This window comes from Tursiops truncatus, chromosome 18 (genome assembly GCF_011762595.2).
Source record: "Tursiops truncatus isolate mTurTru1 chromosome 18, mTurTru1.mat.Y, whole genome shotgun sequence".
Classification (NCBI taxonomy): Eukaryota; Metazoa; Chordata; class Mammalia; order Artiodactyla; family Delphinidae; genus Tursiops; species Tursiops truncatus.
In genome coordinates this window covers 452,658-476,237 of record NC_047051.1, presented here as the reverse complement: position 1 = coordinate 476,237, position 23,580 = coordinate 452,658, and the positions used below count along the sequence as shown (strand labels likewise).

Genomic DNA, 23,580 nt, shown 5'->3' with positions numbered 1-23,580 from the left:
GGCATAAGAACAGATACATGGAGTCCAGAAATAAGCCCACACATCTAAGGCCAACTGATATTTGATAAAGGTGCCAAGTCCAATGAACAGGGACACAAATTGTGCTGGGACAACTGGATTTTCACATATGAAAGAATGAAGTTAAATCCCTATCTCACACCATACACAAAAATTAACTCAAAATAGATCAAAGACCTAAATTTAAAAGCTAAAACCATAAAATTCTTAGAAGAAAACACAGGGGTATATCTTCAGGACCTTGGATTTGACAATGAATTCTTGGATACAGGCATACCTAAGAGATATTGTGAGTTTGGCTCCAGACCACTGCAATAAATATCACAATAAAGCAGGTCACACAATTTTTTCGGTTTTGCAGTGCATATAAATGTTATGTTTATATTTATACCTTGGTCTACTGAGTATGCAGTAGCATTATCTAAGAAAACAATGCACCTACCTTAATTAAAAAACACTTCATTGCTAAAAAATGCTAACCATCATCTGAGTCTCCAGTGAGCGGTAATCTTTTTGCCATAGTAACATCAAAAATCACTGGTCACAGATCACCATAACAAATATAGAAATAATGAAAAAGTGTGAAATATTGTGAGAATTACCAAAATGTGACACAGAGACATGAAGTGAGCATGTATATATGAAGTGAGCAAGGTATATATACAACATCAAAACATCAAAAGCCCAAACAAAAGAAAAAAATAGGTAAAATAACTTCATCAAAAACAAAAACTTTTGTGCATCAAAGGACATTATCAATAGAGTGAAAAGGAAACCCATGTAACTGGAGAGAATATTTCCAAATGACATCTCATACGGGATCAACATCCAGAATATATTTTTTAAAAAAAACTCCTCCAACCCCAAAACGAGACAACACAGTTAAAAATGGACAAAGGGGGGCTTCATGGTGGCGCAGTGGTTGGGGGTCCGCCTGCCGATGCAGGGGACACGGGTTCGTGCCCTGGTCCGGGAGGATCCCACATGCCGTGGAGCGGCTAGGCCCGTGAGCCATGGCCGCTGGGCCTGCGCGTCCGGAGCCTGTGCTCCGCAATGGGAGAGGCCACAACAGTGAGAGGCCCGTGTAGCGCAAAAAAAAAAAAAAAAAAAAAAAAAAAAAAAGGACAAAGGAAGGACATGAATAGACATTTCTCCAGGAAGATATACCAATGACCAATAGCACCTGGAAAGATGCTCAACATCATGAGTGCTTTGGGAAATGCAAATTTCAAAACCACAAGATACTACCTCACACCCACTAGGTCAAACAAAAACATAGAAAGTAACAAGTGTTGGTGAGGATGTGGAGAAATGAGAACGTTCTCACATTGATGGTGGGAACCTGAAATGGTACAACTGCTGTGGAAAACAGTTTGGCAACTCCTCAAAAAGTTAAACAGAATTACCTCATAATCCAGTAATTCTTCTCCAAGGTATATACCCAAAAGAACTGAAAACAGAGACTCAAACAGATATCTGAACACACATTTCAGGGCAGCATTATTCACAATAGCTAAGAAGTGGGAAACAACCCAAACAAACAATCAACAGATGAATATATAAACAAAATGTGGTATACACATATAATGGATTATTCAGCCTTAAAAGGGAAGGAAATTCTAACACATGCTACAATATGGATGAACCTTAAAAACATTATGCTAGGTGAAATAAGCCAGACACAGAAGGAAAATGCTGAACTGGCCAAAAAGTTCATTCTGTAAAAACCCAAATGAACTTTTTGGCCAACCCAGTATTTATGATTCCATTTATATGAGGTACCTAGAATAGGGAAACTCATGAAGACAGAAAGGAGAATAGTGGCTGCCAGGGGCTGAGAGGAGGGAGAATAGGGAATTAGTATTTAATGGGTACAGAGTCTCAGCTTGGGAAGATGGAAGAGTTCCGGAGCTGGATGGTGATGATGACTGCACGTCAGTGTGGATGTACTTAATGCCACTGAACCACACACTGAAAAATGGTTGAAATGAAAAAGTTTAAGATACACATATATAAAAAAAAAGATACACATATAAAATCATATATATAAACTACATCAACAATATTTTAAAGTTACTTGTTGTATCTTTTGCCCATTTTCTTGCTCATTTATGAGAATTTTTCTCTTTAATACTTCTTTTTTTGGCCTTGCCACACGGCTTGCGGGATCAGTTCCCCCACCAAGGATTGAACCCGGGCTATGGCAGTGAAAGTGCCAAGTCGTAACCACTGGACTGCCAGGGAATTCCCTTTCTTTTTAATACTTGATGGCTATTAAATCTTTGTCATATATATTCCAAATTCTTGCTTTTCCAGATTTCTGATTTTTCTTTTCTGCTCAATACCCAATCTCACTGAGAAGCAAGAACATACTCATGCAATAGTTTTCTGCACGAACTGCAGAGCACCATTCTAGCTATACTCTTAACACTTGTCTGATTTTATTCATACAACCACCAAGGCAATAAACTTTCGAAACTGACTGCCAACCACTGTTCCCTCCCATTGCACCCTTCCATCATGCCCACACTGCCTTTCAATCATTCTGCCATCTGTAGAAAGACCAAGCATTAGCATCTAACAGGATTAGAAACTAAGAAATAGTGGGAAAAGAGTAGCCTCTTAACTTTTAGAAATAATCCTGAAAATCTTTATAATTTTAAAATAATAATTAAGAGTCTATGTTGGGAATTCCCTGGCAGTCTAGTGGTTAAGACTCCGAGCTTCCACTGCACAGGGCGTGGGTTTGATCCGTGGTCAGGGAACTAAGATCCCGCATGGTGGGCCCCCCCCCCAAAAAAAAGAGAAAGCATGTCAGTTTAACGGTTCAGCTATATAACTGGGTGCAGGGCAGTGATTATAACAACTGAAAATGCATGCGTATGCTTTTTAGCAAAACAGTGTGGAAAGAGAAAACTATTAATACACAACCCTGTAAGAGCTTCTATGAAGGCACAGCTAAAACTGGAGATAAACCAAGGTGAGAGAGCGGCTTGCTTAGGTCCTCGTGGCGGCACTCCTGCTCTTGGCACAAATACCACAGGAGAAGTTACACCGCTACAGGGGAGTGGAGGGATGCCTGAATGTACCCAACAACAGGGCTCGGAGACCAAAGATCCTTACCTGTGGGCCACCTTAGTTTTGTGTGCATAAAAATAGTGCTAAATGTGTTACTCAAAGTTGCTTTTAAAAAACACTATTTACTTTCAAATGGGCCAGAAAAAAATGTATATAAATAAAGAGAGAAAAAAAATAAAGCCAATATCAACAACTGGGGGATCTGGGTAAAGGCGTATGGGAGATTCTACACAATTCTTGCAACTTTTCTGATGATTAAAAAAAAAGGCAGTAATGAACACATATAAATTTAATACTTGTTATCAATTAGGTTTGATCTAGTCAATGAGAATGAGGGAGTATTAACAATCATTCTCAAGTACAAGGAACACATCTCAATTTTAGCTCCAGATTTAACTGACTGATAATTGTTAACAGCCTTCATTTCAGCAGTTTTGCTTCATTCATTCATTCAACAAATATTTACTGAGGGTCACTATGTGTACAGCAGTATACAAAACAAATGAAAACCTGAATTACATGTTTTTTTATAGGAATAATGTCAACCCAAATATTGCCCAAGACTTTGCTGTATATTAAGAAATTTCATGATAGCCCTGGGATCTATAAACTTATCTTCAAAATTCCCCAAATGTCTATTTTCTTGGTAGCCACATTATCTTTTCGCTTAATCAGTGGGACAAACTAAATGGCAGCAGATGGTCCGTCCTCTTATCCTCTTAGGTTGTATATACTAGATAATTAGCTAAAAATTTTTGTTGGGCTTCCCTGGTGGCACAGTGGTTAAGAATCCGCCTGCCAATGAAGGGGACATGGGTTCGAGCCCTGGTCCGGGAAGATCCCACATGCCACGGAGCAACTAAGCCTATGTGCCACAACTACCGAGCCCATGTGCCACAACTACTGAAGCCCGCGCACCTAGAGCTCATGCTCTGCAACAAGAGAAGTCACCACAATGAGAAGCTGGCGCACTGCAACGAAGACCCAATGCAGCCAAAAATAAAAAATAAATAAAATAAATTTATAAAAAAAGAAAAAGCAGAAATAAATGAAAAAATAAAGAAATATATAATCTAACACTAAAAAAGGGTAACATCACAACAAACTTTGGTTTATTCTATGAACACAAAGTTGATTTAACATTAGGAAATCAATGTAGTTTATCACATTAGTGATATAAGGGAGAAAAATTATGCGATCATCTTAACAGATGCAGGAAAAAATTTAATAAAATTCAACATCCTTTCGCAATAAAAGTATTTAGCAACTAGAAATAAATGGAATTTCTTTAACAAAGGGTAAATACACAAAAATTAATTGTATGAGCAACAAATAAGACAATGAAACTTTTCAAAAGACCATTTACCACTGCATCAAAAATATCAATTATACCTAAAAATCAACTTACTAAGACCTCAACACAGAAAGCTATAAAACATTATTGAAAGAAATTAAATTGATCCTAAATATACCCACAGATTCAATGCGAATCCCAATAAAAATTCAAAGTTTTTAATGTGTGCAAGGAAATTGACAAGTTGATTCTAAAATTTATAAGGCATTGTTAAAGAATAAAAAGACAGATTTGCTCAATGTAACCTGATCCCTACATTACACTATACACAAAATCAATTCCAAGTGAAATGTAAATATAAAATCTGAAAGGCAAAACAACAGAGCTTTCAGGAAAAAAAAAAAGAGAGAATATTTAGGGTAGGGAAAGATTTCTCAAACCAGACATAAAAAGCACTCAACATTGGGCTTCCCTGGTGGCGCAGTGGTTGGGAGTCTGCCTGCCGATGCAGGTGACACGGGTTCGTGCCCCGGTCTGGGAGGATCCCACGTGCCGCGGAGTGGCTGGGCCCGTGGGCCGTGGCCGGGCCTGCGCGTCCAGAGCCTGTGCTCCGCGACGGGAGAGGCCACAACGGTGAGAGGCCCGCATACCGCAAAAAAAAAAAAAAAAAAAAGCACTCAACATCAAGACAAAGATTAAGTTTTTCTACATTAATCATATGAACTTCTACTGACCAAAAAAGACATAGCAGGAAAAGAGATATACATGACATCACCCACAAAGGATTTGAATCTAGAATACAACAAATTAATAAAGAAAGACAAAGTAGAAAGAGATCTGAACAGGCACTTCATAAAAGATAACCAAATGACCAAAAAATAAGTATTGGGTTGGCCAAAAAGTCCGTTTTTTGGCCAACCCAATATATGAAAAGATGCTCAATGATTTCAACACTGATTACTAGTGCAGAATCCAGAGAAATATAAATTACAAGTAGGAAATACCATCAGATACCCCACCAGTACCGGCTAAAAGTATAAAGACTGACAATATCAAGCGCCAATAGGATGCTTAACAAAAGGAATTCTCATAAAACATTAGCAGTAGTGTAAATTGGTACAACCAATTTCAAAAACAGTTTCCACTTAAAGCTGAAGACACATGCATCCTGTCTGAACAATTCCACTCCTAGGTGTATACAACCAAGAGAAACATTTGTGCACAATACACCAGGAGACATGTTCAATAAAGTTCACAGAAGCATTATTCACAATAGCCAAAAACTGGAAACCCAAATGCCCATCAACAGTAGTAGAAAAGAGAGACTGTAATATGTTCATACAACTGAATACACTTGACCCTTTAAAAACATGGGTTTGAACTGCGGGGTCCACCTATATGCAGATATTTTTCAATAAATATATTGGAAAATTTGGACTTCCCTGGTGGCACAGTGGTTAAGAGTCTGCCTGCCAATGCAGGGGACACGGGTTCGAGCCCTGGTCCGGGAAGATCCCACATCTCTTTTGATGTCCATTTGATGTTTCATTTTTGATGCTGCGGAGCAACTAAGCCCGTGCACCACAACTACTGAGCCTGCACTCTAGAGCCCGCGAGCCACAACTACTGAGCCCATGTGCCACAACTACTGAAGCCCACACGCCTAGAGCCCGTGCTCCACAACAAGAGAAGTCACTGCAATGAGAAGCCCACACACCACAATGAAGAGTAGCCCCCGCTCACCACAACTAGACAAAGCCTGCGTGCAGCAACAAAGACCCAACACAGCCAAAATATATATATATGTATATATGAAAATTTTTTGGAGATTTCCGACAATCTGAAAAAAGTCACAGACGAAACACATAGACAGAAGTACTGAAATGATTAAGAAAAAGGTATGCAATGAATGCATAAAGTATATGTAAATACTGGTCGATCATTACAAAGACATAAGGTGTGTGATATTTAATGTAAAATTAATGTGTTAGTTTTCTTAACATTTTATAACTTTGCTTTCAAAGATTTATATTACCATATTCTTTTCTAATTGGAGAAAGTGAGTATTAGATTATTACAGGTAAGTAACTTCTTTAAAAATGTAATAATGTTTCTGATACTGTACTATGAATATGACTGTAATACCATACGCCACAAAAAGTTTCTAACAATTCATTCATTAGTGTCTAGGCTAGGCTACTGGGAAGCAATTTTATCGATTACACTAGGCTACCATAAAGTATGAATCAATAAACTTTTTCACATTATCTTTTCATTTTTGGTGTCCAGTGCTGGTAATACATATAACATCTACAGTGTTTTATATCATATAAGACAATATTGATGTAGGTTCTGACAAGCAATTCATCTCATAAACAGAAGATGTATACTTAGGGTATAAATTACTGTAAATACATTTTCTCTTCCTTTTGATTTTTTAAATATTTTCTTTTCTTTAGTTTACTTTTTAATTAAGGATACAGTATACAATACACATAATATACAAAATATGTGTTAGCTGACTGTTTCTACTATGGGTAAGGCTTCCCCTTCTGGTAGAAGGCTATTAGTTAGATTTTGGGGGAGTTTATAAGTGGCTTTTCAGCTGTACAGGGGTCAGGCACCCCTAGGCCCCAAGTTGTTTGAGGGCCAACAACTATGCAGCAATGAAAAGGAAAGAAACTATAGCTCCAACAACATGGAATAAATCTCACAAAGATATTGTTGAGCAAAAAATGCAGACACACACCAAACAAATATAGTGAGATTCCATTTAAATGAAAGAAAAAAATTTTTTTTAATGTGGGGCTTTAGGTACAGTGCCTACAGTTCTTTGGAACTGGCAACATTGAATATTGTAAAAGAAGTGAATCAACAATTCTGAAGATATTACGCTCCTAACCAAATATTTTCTGAATACCTTTCACCTGCCAAGCACTATGTTAAACGCAGGTGATACACCTATCACCTCAAGGTGCTTACAAGGTATCTGGGAAAATTATACATAGAAATGTCCCTATCTTTACTGCAACTAACAATAAGATTGATGACGCTGGATTTCGGTTATTTATCCCCCACTGTACAGGAGAATCTTTTTTTTTTTTTTTTTTTTTGCGGTACGCGGGCCTCTCAGTGTTGTGGCCTCTCCCGTTGCGGAGCACAGGCTCCGGCCGCGCAGGCTCAACGGCCATGGCTCACGGGCCCAGCCGCTCCGCGGCATGTGGGATCTTCCCGGACCAGGGCACGACCCCGTGTCCCCTGCATCGGCAGGCGGACTCTCAACCACTGCGCCACCAGGGAAGCTCCAGGAGAATCTTTAATGTCAGCAACTGTGTATGCTACAACTCATCTCTATATCCTCAGGACCTAACACAGCACCTACCCATGCAGTAGTTGAAAACAAAAAAAGTCTGCTGAATGAATGGACAAAAAAAATTAATATAAGGTAGCGTATGACAAATGGGAAATAACAGACAATAAAAAGAACACAGGGGGACTTCCCTGGTGGAGCAGTGGTTGAGAGTCCGCCTGCCGATGCAGGGGACACGGGTTCGTGCCCCGGTCCGGGAAGATCCCACATGCCGCGGAGCGGCTGGGCCCGTGAGCCATGGCCGTTGAGCCCGCGCGTCCGGAGCCTGTGCTCCGCAACGGGAGAGGCCACAGCAGTGAGAGGCCCGCGTACCGCAAAAAAATAAAATAAATAAAAAATAAAAAGAACACAATATACAGAACGACCACCGTGTAGGGCCTTTGGTCATCTTACACCTATTTACTAAAACAGATTATTTTCCCATTGCCCATCCTCCCACCCTCTCACCTTCCCCCAGCCTCCAGCCCACAGTTCATTCACTCAATCTGATATACACAAAGCAAGCACGGCATGCTAGGCACTGGATTAAAGTGTCAGCGATAACAAATTAATAAAAAGCATAGTCTACCAAAGGAGCCTACAATCTAGCAGGAGACAAACATGTAAAGAACGATAAGCTTGAAGGGCATAAATGGGGAAGCACCACACTGCGGGGACCAGGGTGAAACACGGCTTTCACACAGACACTGGGCGGGAAGCGCCGGGCAGGGCGCGGCGAGGAATTCAAGGCTCCTGCGAGGCTGCTGGCACACGCCGCACAGGGAGAGCGGGCGAGGATGCTCAGGCTCTCAGACACGAGACGCCGTCCCCCGGGGATGGGGATGGGGATGGCGCGGACGGGGCCTAAGAAGGAAGCCTCCTCTCAATGTCCCCGCGCCGTGGACATCCGTCTACACCGCCTCCAGCGCCTCCTGAGCGGGCAGCACCACTCCGGCCGCGCCGATCGCCGCGCGTGAGCCTCCCTCCGGCCCGGGCCCCGCATGTACCCCATCGATCTTCATGTCCAGGATTTTCTCCACCTCGAACACATCCTCGCCGTCATCCTCACTGTCCCCGACGGCCTCCGCTCCTTTTGCGGCCGCGTCCTTCTCTTTGCCCACCGCTCCTCCTCCCTCTCCTTCGACTCCGGGCGACTTGCCACTGCCGTCGGCACCCGAACCAGGAACTGCAGCCGCGCTCGCCCCCTCCGCCTCCGCCGCAGCCATAACGGATCTCTGCCAGCCGCGGGGAGAGCGGTTGCGACGCGCGCCCCGCGCTCGGCCCCGAACCCCCGCCAGCAGGATGCCGCTGACTAGAAAACGCCAATGGCGGGCTCGGGACCAGAGCGACGCGCGCGCACAACAATCACGTCAGGCGGGCGCGCCGGAGCCCCGCACCACCCACAGGAAGCCGGTGGGCTGGCCGAGGTGGGGATGCCCCGAGCGGAAGGAAGAGCAGGCCGATGGAGGCGCTAGGAGAGGCCGCGGTGTAGCGCCGGTGGGCGGGGCTTGAGGAGCGTGGGCGGGGTGTGGGCTGAGGGGAAGGGAGCCGCGGAGCGGAGGCTGCATTGTAGCGCTGGTGGGCGGGGATTGCGGGACTTGGGCGAGAAGTGGGCGGGGCGAGAGGGTCAGCGCGCGGGTCTGGTTCGTGGCGGGTTCTCTTCGTGCCGCCCGCTGCCCAGAGCAGGTGACCCTTATCTGGGTGATTTTGATTCGATTAACGCCTATGGAGGATCCAATCAAACACAGCCTATAGTGCTGTTATATTTTAGGGAGTGCTGTTTAAAGATAAGGAAAACATTTATTTTCCAATTTCTAGTAGGGTTTTGTTTTGTTTTTTTAATTCCCACAGAGAAAAATCAGAGGAGGTGATAAAAGTAATTTGTACACGTTATGAATGATTGACAAAAATAGTCACCCCTCAAAATGAATTGTCGCCCAGAGTTGCTAGGTGAAATATTTCTCAGTTTGAATTGCAAATAAGCAAATAAAGTCTTTGTAGCAGCGAGCTTTTTATTTAACAGTGAACTTTGTCGACTGAAAATAAATGCACAAGGTGAGAGTTGCGAGTTGGGTTTTATTTGGGGCAAAATGTCCCCTATGTCCAGGGGACAGCGCCTCAGCAGCTCAGGGCCTGGGTGACCGGCCAGCAGACGAGCGGTCAAGCACGCGCTGCTGCTGGCCACGAGGAGCGGACACCCCGTTAATGATTTTGTGCCTTTCTAGATGTGAGGGGAGGCGAGAACCGGGCTCCTAAAACCTTCTCCAGCTTTTCCCAGAGCACAGAGCGCCTCACTCCTGATCTCCGCCCTGAGCTCCTCTCAGGGGGCCTTGAAGGTCCGCAGCTGTGGTGGCTAATGACCTCATCCTCGAGTGAGAATTTTCACCTGGCAACTTAATTTACAAAATTAACTCTTTTAAATGGGCTCCCTGAGTTCATTTAAGACTATGATCTGGCAGGCGCCTTTTGAGAGCAGCGCCAGATGTTTGAGTTGGCTCACAGAAGGCATCCTAGGCATTAGGAACACAGCGATCGCTACACCATAGCCTGCCCGCCAGGCACTCTCATCTCTAAGGGAAGACACAGCAATTCTAATGCTTCCATATTTTTTTAAATAAGTTTAAAAAATATTATAAAGCAACGTTAGTTGATGGGGGACAGCTGATTGTTTCACAAGAATTCCAGCTAACAAGTATAGAAGAAAAAATAGAGAACCACAATATTTCATAAAATGATTCAGACAACAGAATCGTTAGCTGAAAGACTGAAGAGAAACTGGATGCCAAAGTATCTGTCCACAGGTGAGTGTTCGCTGTAGGCCACAGTGGAAACCTGCTGATCAATGTTAGCATTATTACAGTAGAACAACCAGCCTTCATGGCTCATGTTGACAGAAATGCTGATCCTTAATCTACTCAGGACTTTAGATCTAATTTCCAGTTTACAAGAAATATGGGGAAAGAGAAATGGAAAGAGACATGTCCAGAATGTGGGACATCCTGTAGGAGAGCCAACCCGTTTCCTCAGCAGCAAAAGAGGGAAGAAAAGGCTGTTCTAAGCGTCCAAAAACTTGACAAAGCATTTTAAGTCTTGAGGGAGTTAATTACACTATTTACTCTGCTTTTATGTATTTTTGAAATTAAGTATATATGTTCATTGTAAAATTTTTTCAATTAATTCAAAAATGTATAAGATAGAAATAAAGTTCCTGTTCCTCAAAGGTAACTAGTTTGGAATATGACATGACGGATTTTTATCTCATACATATATAAACACCCATTTATACAACTTTTTTTTTTTTTTTTTGCGGGCCTCTCACTGTTGTGGCCTCTCCCGTTGCGGAGCACAGGCTCCGGACACGCAGGCTCAGCGGCCATGGCTCACGGGCCCAGCTCCGCGACACGTGGGATCCTCCCGGACCGGGGCATGAACCCGTGTCCCCCGCATTGGCAGGCAAACCCCCAACCACTGCACCACCAGGGAAGCCCTTATACAACTTTTGAAATGAGCTCTATTGCACATGCTCTGCCACTGCACTGTGTATCTATGCACATAAAATACATGCATGTGTTGGTGTGTCCATATTTCTGTAAGATGAATTTCTAGAAGTAGAATTCCCACTAGCGGAATTTATATGTCAAAGAGGGTAGTGATTTAATTTTTCCTTCCAGTTTGATTGAGATATAATTGACATCCAGCATTGTGTAAGTTTTAGATGTACAGCATAATGGTATGACTTACATACACGATGAAATGATGACCACGGTAAGTCTAGTGAACATCCATCATCTCAAATAGACACAAAATAAAAGAAAAATATTTTTCCTGTGAAGAGAACTCTTGGGATCTAGTCTCCGAACAACCCTTATATGTAACACACAGCAGCGCTCATTCTATTCGTCATGCTGCACATCACGGCCCTAATACTTACTTGTCGTATGACTGGAAGTTTGCACCTTTGGACCACCTTTGCGCACTCTCCCCTTCCACCACCCCCATCTCTGGTAACCACAGGTCTGATCTCTTTTTCCATGAGTTTGCTTGTTTCTTTTGGAAGCATAATTGACCTACAACACTATATTAGTTCCTGGTGCATAACATAGTAATTCGATATTTCTATACATTATGAAATGACCACCACATTGTGATTTAAATTTTGATAAACATTGCAAAATTTTGTTTTACTAGTATACGTCTCCAGTAACAATGTAACGAGGTACCCAGTTTGTCTTCTGTAATTACGTCAAGCAAACAAGCAGGGCAGGCCAGGGCTAAGACCTGACTGATTTGGCCAGTAAAGATATAACAAGCCTGTTTCAGATTTAGATGGTTTATACATATATAAACAGCAAAAGGCAGAGTAGTCAAAGATGCCAGCTCCCCTTGGCCTTGGGCCCACGGCCCCGAATGGAGCCGGACGTCTGCAGCGTGAGTAGTGGGACAGGTCCTGAGCTTCTTGCCTCATCGGGGAGGAAGGTGGGAGGAGGCCTTTAGGCAGCTCCTCACAAGCCTCCCACTCCCTCGGGCACCAGCAGGCTCACAGGGTCCCTCATCAGGGTGTTGGGAGCCACTGGAGAGGCAGGCGGGCAGGCCCCGCAGCAGGAAGGAAACCCTGCACCTGTGTGCGTGAGGGGTGATGGGCAGGATGGGTGGGAGGACAGCCAAGACTGTATGTCAGTCTTGGCGCAGTGGTTGAGAATCTGCCTGCCGATGCAGGGGACACGGGTTCGAGCCCTGGTCCGGGAAGATCCCACATGCCACGGAGCAACTAGGCCCATGAGCCATGGCCGCTGAGCCTGCGCGTCCGGAGCCTGTGCTCCGCAACAAGAGAGGCCGCAATAGTGGGAGGCCAGCGCACCGCGATGAAGAGTGGCCCCCGCTTGCCGCACCTGGAGAAAGCCCTCGCACAGAAACGAAGACACAACAAGCCAAAAATAAAGAAAGAAAGAAAGAAAGAAATATTTAAAAAAAAAAAAGACTGTATGTCAAAGACACCGGGGTTCTACGTAAAGACAGAGCGGAAATGGACTGGAAGGCATCGTGTGGAGTAGGCTGGACAGAGACCTCACTCCCTTCACAAGAAAAACTCAAGATGGATCAGAGGCCTAAACAAACAATGCAAAACTATAAAACTTCTAGAACATAACATAGGAGAAAATCTAGATGGCCTTCGTTTGGTGATGAGATTTTTAGATGCAACACCAAAAGCATGATCCACCGAAGAATTGCTCGAGACACCTAGTGTCTCTAAACGATAAGAAAGGTGTCCAGGGACTTCCCTGGCAGGCCAGTGGTTAGGACTCCGTGCTTTCACTGCCGGGCCGGTGGGATCCCTGGTCAGGGACCTGCGATGCCACAAGCTGCGTGGTGCAGCCAAAAAAAAAAAAAAAGAAAAACAGCTGCGCAGGGATCTGCAGCTGAGGGTCCATACCAGGGAGCGTGCACACCAAGTGCCAGGGGGGCCCGGGTTCAACACCCGGCCCAGAAACAGGCTTGTTTCCTCCCAGCTTGCTCAGCCTGGCTGCACCGGCTCCCTGCCAGCCTCCTGAGAGGGGAGAAGGAAATAAGCCTCCAGCAGCACCACCCCGATGTGTCTCTCATCACCTTAAAGTATTCAAACACAAAAAGTCTGTAATACTGGAATTTAAAATTTTTTTATTAAAAAAACTTTTTTTTGGCTGTGCTGCTCAGCTTGTGGGATCTTAGCTCCCCAACCAGGGGTGGAACCTAGGTCCCCGGCACTAAAAGCTCGGAGTCCTAACCACTGGACTGCCAGGGAATTCCCTGGAATTTTAATTTTATAATTGCTGGTTCGTTCATTAAAACAATAGACTGCTTCCACTTATTTTAAAGTGATTGCTACACTGAATAAAATCATAATTAGATTTCATTATAGGTATCTATTAGTATCTGATTATTGTATACATGGAAGCATGAAAAAAGTTTAAAAGACAAGTTCATGTGCTTCAGCCTTGACTGTACTTAAGAAGCCTGTGAAGAGGGGAAGTGGTGTATCCGGGTTGGGGCCCCAGCAGCTGTTTGGTGGCAGAGTCCTAGTCTTTCCCCAGCTCGAGCCGTTGGCAGATAGATGGATACTGCCCTTCAGTTCTTCTCAGCCATTCACTTGCTTTCTTTATTTTCTCAAAATCCCAGGGAATATTCCTAGATTAAAAACATTTTTCCATCAACTTCAGAATATAATTATATATGAAATGTAATGTGGTACCAAATCCAGCACATTATATCAGACAAAATCTGTCAAAAATTATGATGCTTAGTAAAAGCAGTTCTCTCTGACTTTTTTCTTTTCCTTTCTGACATTTTATGAAAGTTCTTCCAGTGGCCTGACATGGTGCTTTGAACTTATTCAAAACATTTGAAATATAGTAACCTCCTCGCTGCCCGGCTTCCACATGCTTCGCAGACGTTCTTGTTGCCTCCAGGACAACTCAAGCTTCTTTTTTTTTTCTAATATCTTTATTGGAGTATAATTGCTTTACAATGGTGTGTTAGTTTCTGCTTTATAACAAAGTGAATCAGTTATACATATACATATGTTCCCATATCTCTTCCCTCTTGCGTCTCCCTCCCTCCCACCCTCCCTATCCCATCCCTCTAGGTGATCACAAACCACCCAGCTGATCTCCCTGTGCCATGCGGCTGCTTCCCACTAGCTATCCATTTTACACTTGGTAGTGTATATATGTCCATGCCACTCTCTCACTTTGTCACGTGTTACCCTTCCCCCTCCCCGTGTCCTCAAGTCCATGCTCTGGTAGGTCTGTGTCTTTAGAGTCTGTCCTACAGAGTGAAGTAAGTCAGAAAGAGAAAAACAAATACCATACGCTAACACATATATATGGAATCTAAGAAAAAAAAAAAAGGTCATGAAGAACCTAGGGGTAAGACAGGAATAACTCAAGCTACTTCTCCCCTTCATATGTTGGTTTGCTGTCGCTCCCTTTCCACTCTGAGTACAGGCTCAACGCTACTTTACAAACTGCTTTCTACTGTCCCAGGAATTCTCAACTGGATTCTTTACCTGTAAAGTACCCGAGAGTCACCCAAGAAACTGGCATATATTTAATTTTAGCACACAAACCACGAACAACTTACTAGTAAAATGTGCATAACGTAAAAACTTCACATTTGTGTTCAGAAAATGGTGTCAAATATTCAAGTCTACTGAAGACTCAGAAAAATTCTGAGATTTTTCATTAATATTAATTAGCTACTTCCTCATTTGTTTTGTTATCTGCTAGAACCTGTTAGCAAACAAATGGTAACATATACTAAAGAATATGGGGGGAAACTGAAAATTTGGAGAATTCTCTCCATCTTTGATTTTTTTCCCCTGTGAACTGGGAAAGGGCCATCAGAGTAGTGTGGTGGTTAAGAGATGGGTTCAAATCCTGCCTCTGCAATTACACAATATTGCTTGTGTGACATTGTTTGTTTTTTGTTTTTTTGTTATTTTTGGCTGCCTGTCTTGTGGGATCTTAGTTCCCTGACCAAGGATTGAACCCGAGTCCTCGGCAGTGAAAGCCTGGAGTCCTAACCACTGGACCGGCAGGGAGTTCCCTGGGAGTAGAGAATTTAATCAGTTCTTGTGAGAGGGTACAAATAGACCTACTAGTTTATTTTAATTTCATCTGTAAGTATGTTATCTCTAAGGGATAAGAACTTTTTCCTAAGCGTGAAATTTAAAGATAGTAATGAATAATTCTTTAATATCACAAAATATCCAGGTAATGTTTAAATTTCTGTAATTGTTGGGTTTTTTTTTAATACAATGGGTTTTGTTCAAATCAGGATCCAAACAAAGGCTACATATTGCCTCATTTCAAATATCCTTTAAGTTATAGGTTTCACCCCTCCCCTCTTTTTTCTCTTTTTTTTTTTTTTTGGCGCCTCCCGTTGCGGAGCACAGGCTCCGGACGCGCAGGCTCAGCGGCCACGGCTCACGGGCCCAGCCGCTCCGCGGCAGGTGGGATCTTCCCGGACCGGGGCACGAACCCGTGTCCCCTGCATCGGCAGGCGGACTCTCAACCACTGCGCCACCAGGGAAGCCCCCTCTCTTTTTTCTCTTGCCATTTATTTCCTCGTATTCCAGACATTGCTGACTACGCCCCATGGCATAATTTAACATATTCAATCTCAATTCCCTGATATCTGATCTTTATTATGTAAAATATTTTCATAGTTTCAAAGTCAAAACCATAAAACAGTGTACATTAGGAGAAACCTAACTTCCATCCTTGTCTCCTCCCCTTCCCCCTCTAGATAATATTTTATTAGTTTTATTAGTTTTCCCATTATCTTGCCTTTTGAAAAAACATAACCAAATTACGTGCGTGTGTGTGTGTGTGTGTGTGTGTGTGTGTACCATGCTTAACCACTGCGCCAGCAGGGAAGTCCCTCCAGATGGATCTTACGTTTCTTTTTTTTCCTTCGTTCTTTTTTTTTTTTTTTTTTTTTTTTGCTGCGTTGTGTCTTAGTTGCCACACATGGGATCTTTCCTTGTGGAGCGTAGGCTCAGTAGCTGTGACCAGCGGGCTCAGTTGCTCCGAGCCATGTGGGCTCTTAGTTCCCCGACAAGGATCGAACCCGCGTCCTCTGCATTGGAAGGCGGATTCTTAACCACAGTGCCACCAGGGAAGTCTCTCTTTTTATGTTTCTGCTTAGATATTTAACTAAGGATACAGATTTAATCATGTTTCCCCCCTGCTCCTTGTGACTTCAGTTTCAGCCACACTATTAAGTGTTATTCAAAGCAAACAGAAAATTAGAGCTATGTTTTGAATAGGTAATTCATGGTATCTGGGCACTTTAATTTCTGGACTATCCCTAGACTAGATACACACAGAAGAGTCAGGAAATAGAGAGTCCCCTATTCGCATGATACTATCTTCAAGAAGCAATTCATATCCATGCACTACACTTTAAAATATGTATAATAATTAATCTATGACTTAAATCACATACTTAATTATAATTTAAAGTGTTCAGTTTTCTCTGGAATTCAATAAGCTGGCTGATTTTAATGTAACAGATCCATGTACTATAGAAAAAAAAAGTAAAACACTTCACATTTGTGAGGCTGAAAAATGTGGAAACTAAAGATGGCATGCTCTTACCAGGATAGGATTCCTACAAAGCTCTGTACAGGGGACCTGTGCAGCAAGGGCGTCACATTGCCAAGGTGGCTCAAAAACGCTGTGGTTTCACTCAGTCGGCCAACTCTAAATATCTGCAAGATGTCCACTGGACTCTCACTGTAAGAATTAGAAGAAAACCTTGAGATTACATAATTGAAAACAAAATAAAACATTGTTATTAGCAGAAAACCCAAAACAACCCAAATGTCTATTATTAGAGAACTGATTCAATGAATCACAATGCAACATTTCTTGGAAATACTATGCAGCCATTAAAAAATCACACTCTTAAAAATAAATAAGGGGGGCTTCCCTGGTGGCGCAGTGGTTAAGAATCTGCTTGCCAATGCAGGGGACACGAGTTTGAGCCCTGGCCCAGGAACATCCCACATGCCGCGGAGCAACTAAGCCCGTGCTCCACAACCACTGAGCCTGAGCTCTAGAGCCCACAAGCCACAACCACTAAGCCCATGTGCCACAACTACTGAAGCCTGCACGCCTGGAGCCCGCCCTCCACAACAAGAGAAGCTACTGCAATGTGAAGCCCGTGCACTGCAATGAAGAGTAGCCCCCGCTCACTGCAACTAGAGAAAGCCCACACGCAGCAACAAAGACCCAACACAGCCAAAAATAAATAAATAAATAAATAAATAATTTTTTAAAAAAATTTAAAATAAATAAATAAGGGTATAAAGCAAAACTTGTAGCAAAAAATAAGTGTTAGAAGTAGGTTATAAGGACTTCCCTGGTGGCGTAGTGGTTAAGAATCCGCCTGCCAATGCAGGGGACGTGGGTTCGAGCCCTGGTCCAGGCCGATCCCACATGCCGCAGAACAACTAAGCCTGTGTGCCACAAGTACTGAGCCTGCGCTCTAGAGGCCGCGAGCCACAACTACTGAGCCCACATGCCACAACTACTGCAGTCTGCATGCCTAGAGCCTGTGTTCCGCAACAAAGAGAAGCCATTGCAGTGAGAAGCCTGCGCACCACAACGAAGAGTAGCCCCCGATCGCCGCAACTGGAGAAAGCCCACGTGCAGCAACAAAGACCCAACGCAGCCAAAAAATTAATTAATTAATTAAAGAAAAAGTACATTATAAAACATTAAGCAAAATATGATCCCATATTTTATCGAATATATAATATATAGAACATACTAACTGAATAAGTTCATTCATTCAACACTCATGCATTTATTTAACAAATACACCCCGTGCCTAGTACTCTACCAGCACTGGCAATGAGATAACATGGCCTCTGCCTCATGGAGCTTATGATGAGAGAGACAGAAGTCAAGGTGACAAACACCTGATCTTCTGTGCTGCTCAGCAAGCCAGCCAGGTTCAGAGAGACGGTGGCCAAGAAAGGCTTTGCTTTGCAGTGTATGAGACATTTATTGGACATGGCCAAATACGTGTGCTAAGATCTAACTGGTTGTTTGGGGAAAGTTAACTGGATGGGCAGGATGGAAGGAACATCAGGAAGGCTGCTGCTGCAGGGACGTGGTCTCTGCTCAAGGCAAGAAGCCAAGGGTAAACGGCTTTTGGAGGCAGAGCTGACAGAACGGGGATGTGCGGACGAGGGAGAGAGAATCGACGATGGCTCGGGGTGACTAAGATGGGGAGTGTGGGGACAGACCAGGGGGCTGCCGAGGGACCGGGCTTTGGGGGCTGGCTGGTTACTGGAACGTGCTGAGCAAATCGGCAGATGTTACTAACCACAACTTTTATTTCAGACAGTTGGCTTCCCAGCACCCTCTGGGTGCAGAGAAGCATCAGTGATACAACTGGGAAAACGTTCTATACCAAAATGCTAACAGTGGTTATATTATCTCTGCGTTATCGCTGGGTGGTGAGATTTTGGGCGATCTTTAATTTTCTTCATGTTTTCACATACTTTCTAAGCTTTTAGAAAAGAACGTGAATTTTATAACTAGAAAACAATTAATATGAAAAAGTCATTATTCGTGAAATGAAATGGAGAGAATCTACTTTTTCACAGCAGCAGAATCTCTCCCTAGGGAGAGGCCCACTTTTGATGTATGAATTCTTTACTACCTGGGGATGGGGTGGTTTGAGATCGCCAAGGGCTTGCTGTAGTTACATTAGATGGTTGCTGCTCCCTCCAAGGCTTGAAAATGCAGCTGCTCCTTCCCTTTGACTCCTTGGAAAAAGCTGGTGACTCCCCTCCTGATTCTACTGTCCTCAGATACCTAGGGGAGGCTCAAAGCCAAATCAAGCTAAAACAGTCTTGAGAAAGAAGAACAGAGCTGGAGGGATCATGCTCCCTGACTTCAGACTATACTAGAAAGCTACAGTAATCAAGACAGTATGGTACTGGCACAGAAACAGACACATAAATCAATAGAACAGGACACAGAGCCCAGAAATAAACCCACACACTTTGGTCAATTAATCTATGACAAAGGAGGCAAGAATATACCATGGTAAAGGCCATATATGACAAACCCACAGCAAGCATCATACTCAATGGTAAAAAACTGAAAGCATTTCCACTAAGATCAGGAACAAGACAAGGATGTCCACTCTCACCACTCTTATTCAACATAGTTTTGGAAGTCCAAGACACAGCAATCAGAGAAGAAAGAGAAATAAAAGGAATATAAATTGGAAAAGAAGAAGTAAAACTGTCACTGTTTGTGGATAACATGATGCTATACACAGAAAATCCTAAAGATGCCACCAGAAACTACTAGAACTAATCAATGAATTTGGGTCAGGTTGCAGGATATAAAATTAATGCACAGAAATCTCTGGCATTCCTATACAACAACAACGAAAAATCAGAAGGAGAAATTAAGGAAACACTCCCATTTACCATTGCAACAAAAAGAATAAAATACCTAGGAATAACTCTGCCTGAGGAGACAAAAGACTTGTACTTGGAAAACTATAAAACACTGATGAAAGAAATCAAAGATGACATAAACAGATGGAGAAATATACCATGTTCTTGGATTGGAAGAATCAATATTGTGAAAATGACTATACTACCCAAAGCAATCTATAGATTCAATGCAATCCCTATGAAACTACCAATGGCATTCTTCACAGAATTAGAACAAAAAATTTTACAATTTGTATGGAAACAAAAAAGACCCCAAATAGCCAAAGCAATCTTGAGAAAGAAAAACGGAGCTGGAGGAATCAGGCTTCCCGACTTCAAACTATACCACAAAGCTACAGTAATCAAGACAGTTAGGGTATTGGCACAAAAACAGAAATATAGATCAATGGAACAGGATAGAAAGCCCAGAGATAAACCCATGCACATATGGTCACCTTATCTTTGATAAAGGAGGCAAGAATATACAATGGAGAAAAAACAGCCTCGTCAATAAGTGGTGCTGGGGGCTTCCCTGGTGGCGCAGTGGTTGAGAGTCCGCCTGCCGATGCAGGGGACACGGGTTCGTGCCCCGGTCCGGGAAGATCCCACCTGCTGCGGAGCGGCTTGGCCCGTGCGCCATGGCCGCCGAGCCTGAGCGTCTGGAGCCTGTGCTCCGCAACGGGAGAGGCCACAGCCGTGAGAGGCCCGCGTACCGCAAAAAAAAAAAAAAAAAAAGTACCAAGCTGTTTACTAGTGTCTAAACCATTTCGCATTCTCCTTAGCAGTGTATGAGAGTTCCAAATGCTCTGCATCTTTGCCCAAACTTGCTATTATCAGGATTTTTTTGTTTTCTTATTTTAGCCATTCTGATAGGAGCATAATGGTATCTTATCGTGGTTTGGATTTACATTTCCCTAATTACTAATAATGTTGAGCATCTTTTCAGGTGTTTATTTTTCATTCATATACCTTCTTTTGCAAATTATGTGTTCAGATCTTTTGTCTATAATTTTATCTGGTTGTTTTTCTCTTTACTGATTTGTAGGAGTTATTTATATATTCTAAAAACAAATTTTATACCAGACACATATTTTGCAAATATTTCCTCCACAGCTAAGGCACGTAGCTCTGTTTTCTGGATAGTGTCTTTTATAAAGCAATTAAAAAAAAAAAAAGGAAATGAGGCATTGTTAGAGACAGGACACGGTCTAAACGAAAGTAGCCCCCTTGGCAAGGAGAAAGGCAGGGATGCTGGCACGTCATGCAAACCAAGGTAATGGCAGGCCGGGAGGGGCTCCTGCATAGGCGAATGCCTCCGTCATCCCAGCCGTCCTGATGGGGTGTTTGTCGTCCCGAAATCCTGCCCCCGCCTTAACCTTGGAGAATGTGGAGGGTTTGCTCGGCGTAACCCTCCTGCGCTAGCTGCAGGGCACACACCACGTCCAAGTCACTTCATTCAGGAAGGTAAAATTTAACATAATTTTGGGAGATTTCCACCAAAATGGTTTAACAAAGGAGAAGGGCCAGCTCAAAAAGCCTCTTGTACAGAAAAGCTCTGTCCATCTGGTCAGGGAGGGTTACTCCCTTCGAGGAAACAGACTCACGGTCGCGCACGAGGTGAGTGAGGGAGGCCAGAAGGGACGGCTTCCTTTCCAATGAAGAAAAAACTAACACATCCTATCATGGTTTCCAACTTGATTTTTACTTACTTTTTACCCACACAACTAAATTCTCCACAAAATATGGTATACATTTTTAGGTAAAAGGTTAACAAAAGCTTTTCTCCTTCTTGGACACATTTGACCTTGGGTTAACTTTTTATATGTTTTCATGGAATCTGGATAAGAGTGGATGCCAGATATAACATTAGGCAAAACTCCTTGGGTATCAGAGACCTCTCCTTAATAACCTGTCCCGGGACTGGAGGTCAGTGAGTGAATGCAGACAGCGGGCGGCAAGCCCGAGCCCTGGGCCCAGGGCCCTGCATAACTGCCCTTCCCTGGGCTGCATCACAGGAGGTCTGGGCCCCTGGATAGATGTGAATCTCCTTCCTCAAACCAGAGCTGACACCTCGAGTGGGGCAAAGTGAGGAGCTCCCAGAGCCTGAGGGAACTGCTCTGTGGACGCTGCCGAGGAGCCCTGTGCCCTCCGGAAGTCTGAGTGTCTGGACAGAAGACACTCTGACATGGGCTGCAGATTTTACTGGAACTTTAGGTATCGGCTCTGGGTTTGTTTTTGTTCCATTATTGTTTTAGGTTGGAACCATGCCCTTGACCTGACACAGACCTAGCGGAGGTCGTGGCCTCTATGCAGCCCTCCTTGCTGTCCCTGAGCCCAGGGTACTTCGCGTACATTTCAGGATCAGTTGAGTCATGGGGGGTGGGATCACGATGTGTTGTCCCTCCCAGGTGGCAGTTTCCGAGGGGCGGGGTATGAAGTCTTTTCACCTTTGGGCCTGGCCTCTAGTTGCCTGCTTGCTACACAGCAGGTGCTTAGTGAAGTGTGTGAAGGGATCTCTGTGAGGTGTGGACATTAGGAAAGTTTCCATAAGTGACTCAGAACAGGAGCAGGAACCTGCACCCCAGGGAGTGTTTTCCTTTGCTGAGAAATTAGCTATGAGCAAGGTGGATAAACACATAGGAGTCAACATGAAGACTGTACCTCGATGCCGTCGGCTGGGAGGAAGTGTGCGGATATAAGAAAGCTGTGGTCCCCGGGGTCCTTGGGGCTCTGGGGGCACCTCAGCTCCACCATGGCCGTCTCCTTACCTCCCTCTGTCCCTACCTGGAAAACAGGTTGTTCTTTCATAAGCTGCATTCATTAAATAACAAACCATACACGCCATTTTAAAATGTTGATTATAAAACTGATACATGTTCATTTGCAGATATAATTTAGAAAATATAGAAAGTAAATAGAAAAAATAAAAACATCTGAAGTCCTACTACAGATATATAATCACTAGTAATATTTTGTTATATTTCCTTCCAGTATTTTTGCTATAGGTACACCTGTATATGTTTAAACTGTACCACTTTTCATATTTTCTTAATCACAGAAGAAATGTTATTTTCAAGTAACATTTTATTAAAATATCTAAAAGATACAAATGGAACATCATTTTGAATGCTGGTGTTATTTTGCATTTGTATGACGTCGCAGGAAAAGTTTTTTGTTTTTCTTTCTAATGAAAAATAATGGAAATTCAACATAGTATAAATACTTGGTGTCAAAGTAGACTTGGTGTCTACTCTTAAAATACAAGAAACTGTTAATAACAGGGAGGAGTACCTTTATTTTTTAATGTCATATTAAGATTTTATACTGTTTACATTTTTATTATAAGCATGCATTTCTTTTACAATAAGCTAAAAATTAAACATTAAATTTTAAATGTAAAAATTTTCTTGACTATTAAAAATCAACTCATATATTAAGGAATATTTATTCAGGATATGCACAATTTTTCCAACAACAAAAAAATTATCAAACAGGAAAAATAATTAGAACAGAACTTTCAAACAGTTCTGTTCCTCCAAATAGAAATCAGACTCTTACTTTTACCAAGGTGTTATATTTTGCAACTTCAAAATCTTGAGGAAAATGAGGAATTCCAACATTCTCTGTATAAAACCTGAAATTTGTATAATAAAATTTTAACATTAAAATGAACTTTTAAACAGAATTTCCATAAAATTCTTCTTGTAGATCTCCTAATTCTATACAAAATACATTATAAGTCCCTAATGCCTCCTTAGATATTCGAAAGATGGTTAAAAGGTCTTGTGGAATGAACTGGATTTCTCCTTCACATAATTCTAGAGCTCTGATTCTATA

General features: G+C 42.8%; 1 protein-coding gene across 8 annotated transcripts in view; it reads right to left on the bottom strand.

Annotated features, from left to right (window-relative positions):
* The window catches only part of MPHOSPH8 (M-phase phosphoprotein 8), a 49,992-nt gene extending 40,880 nt beyond the window's left edge, over positions 1-9,112 (bottom strand). For 3 of the 8 annotated variants that reach the window (XM_019936961.3, XM_033843488.2, XM_073794900.1), the window contains exon 1: positions 8,747-9,107. In XM_019936961.3, the coding sequence (XP_019792520.2) occupies positions 8,747-8,965 (219 nt within the window). In that variant the 5' untranslated portion in view covers positions 8,966-9,107. Of the gene's footprint in view, positions 1-8,746 lie in introns of all 8 variants that reach the window. The other 5 variants (XM_033843490.2, XM_004318634.4, XR_002176733.3 and 2 more) reach the window with 4 other exon arrangements.
* Positions 9,113-23,580: the final 14,468 nt, after the last annotated feature.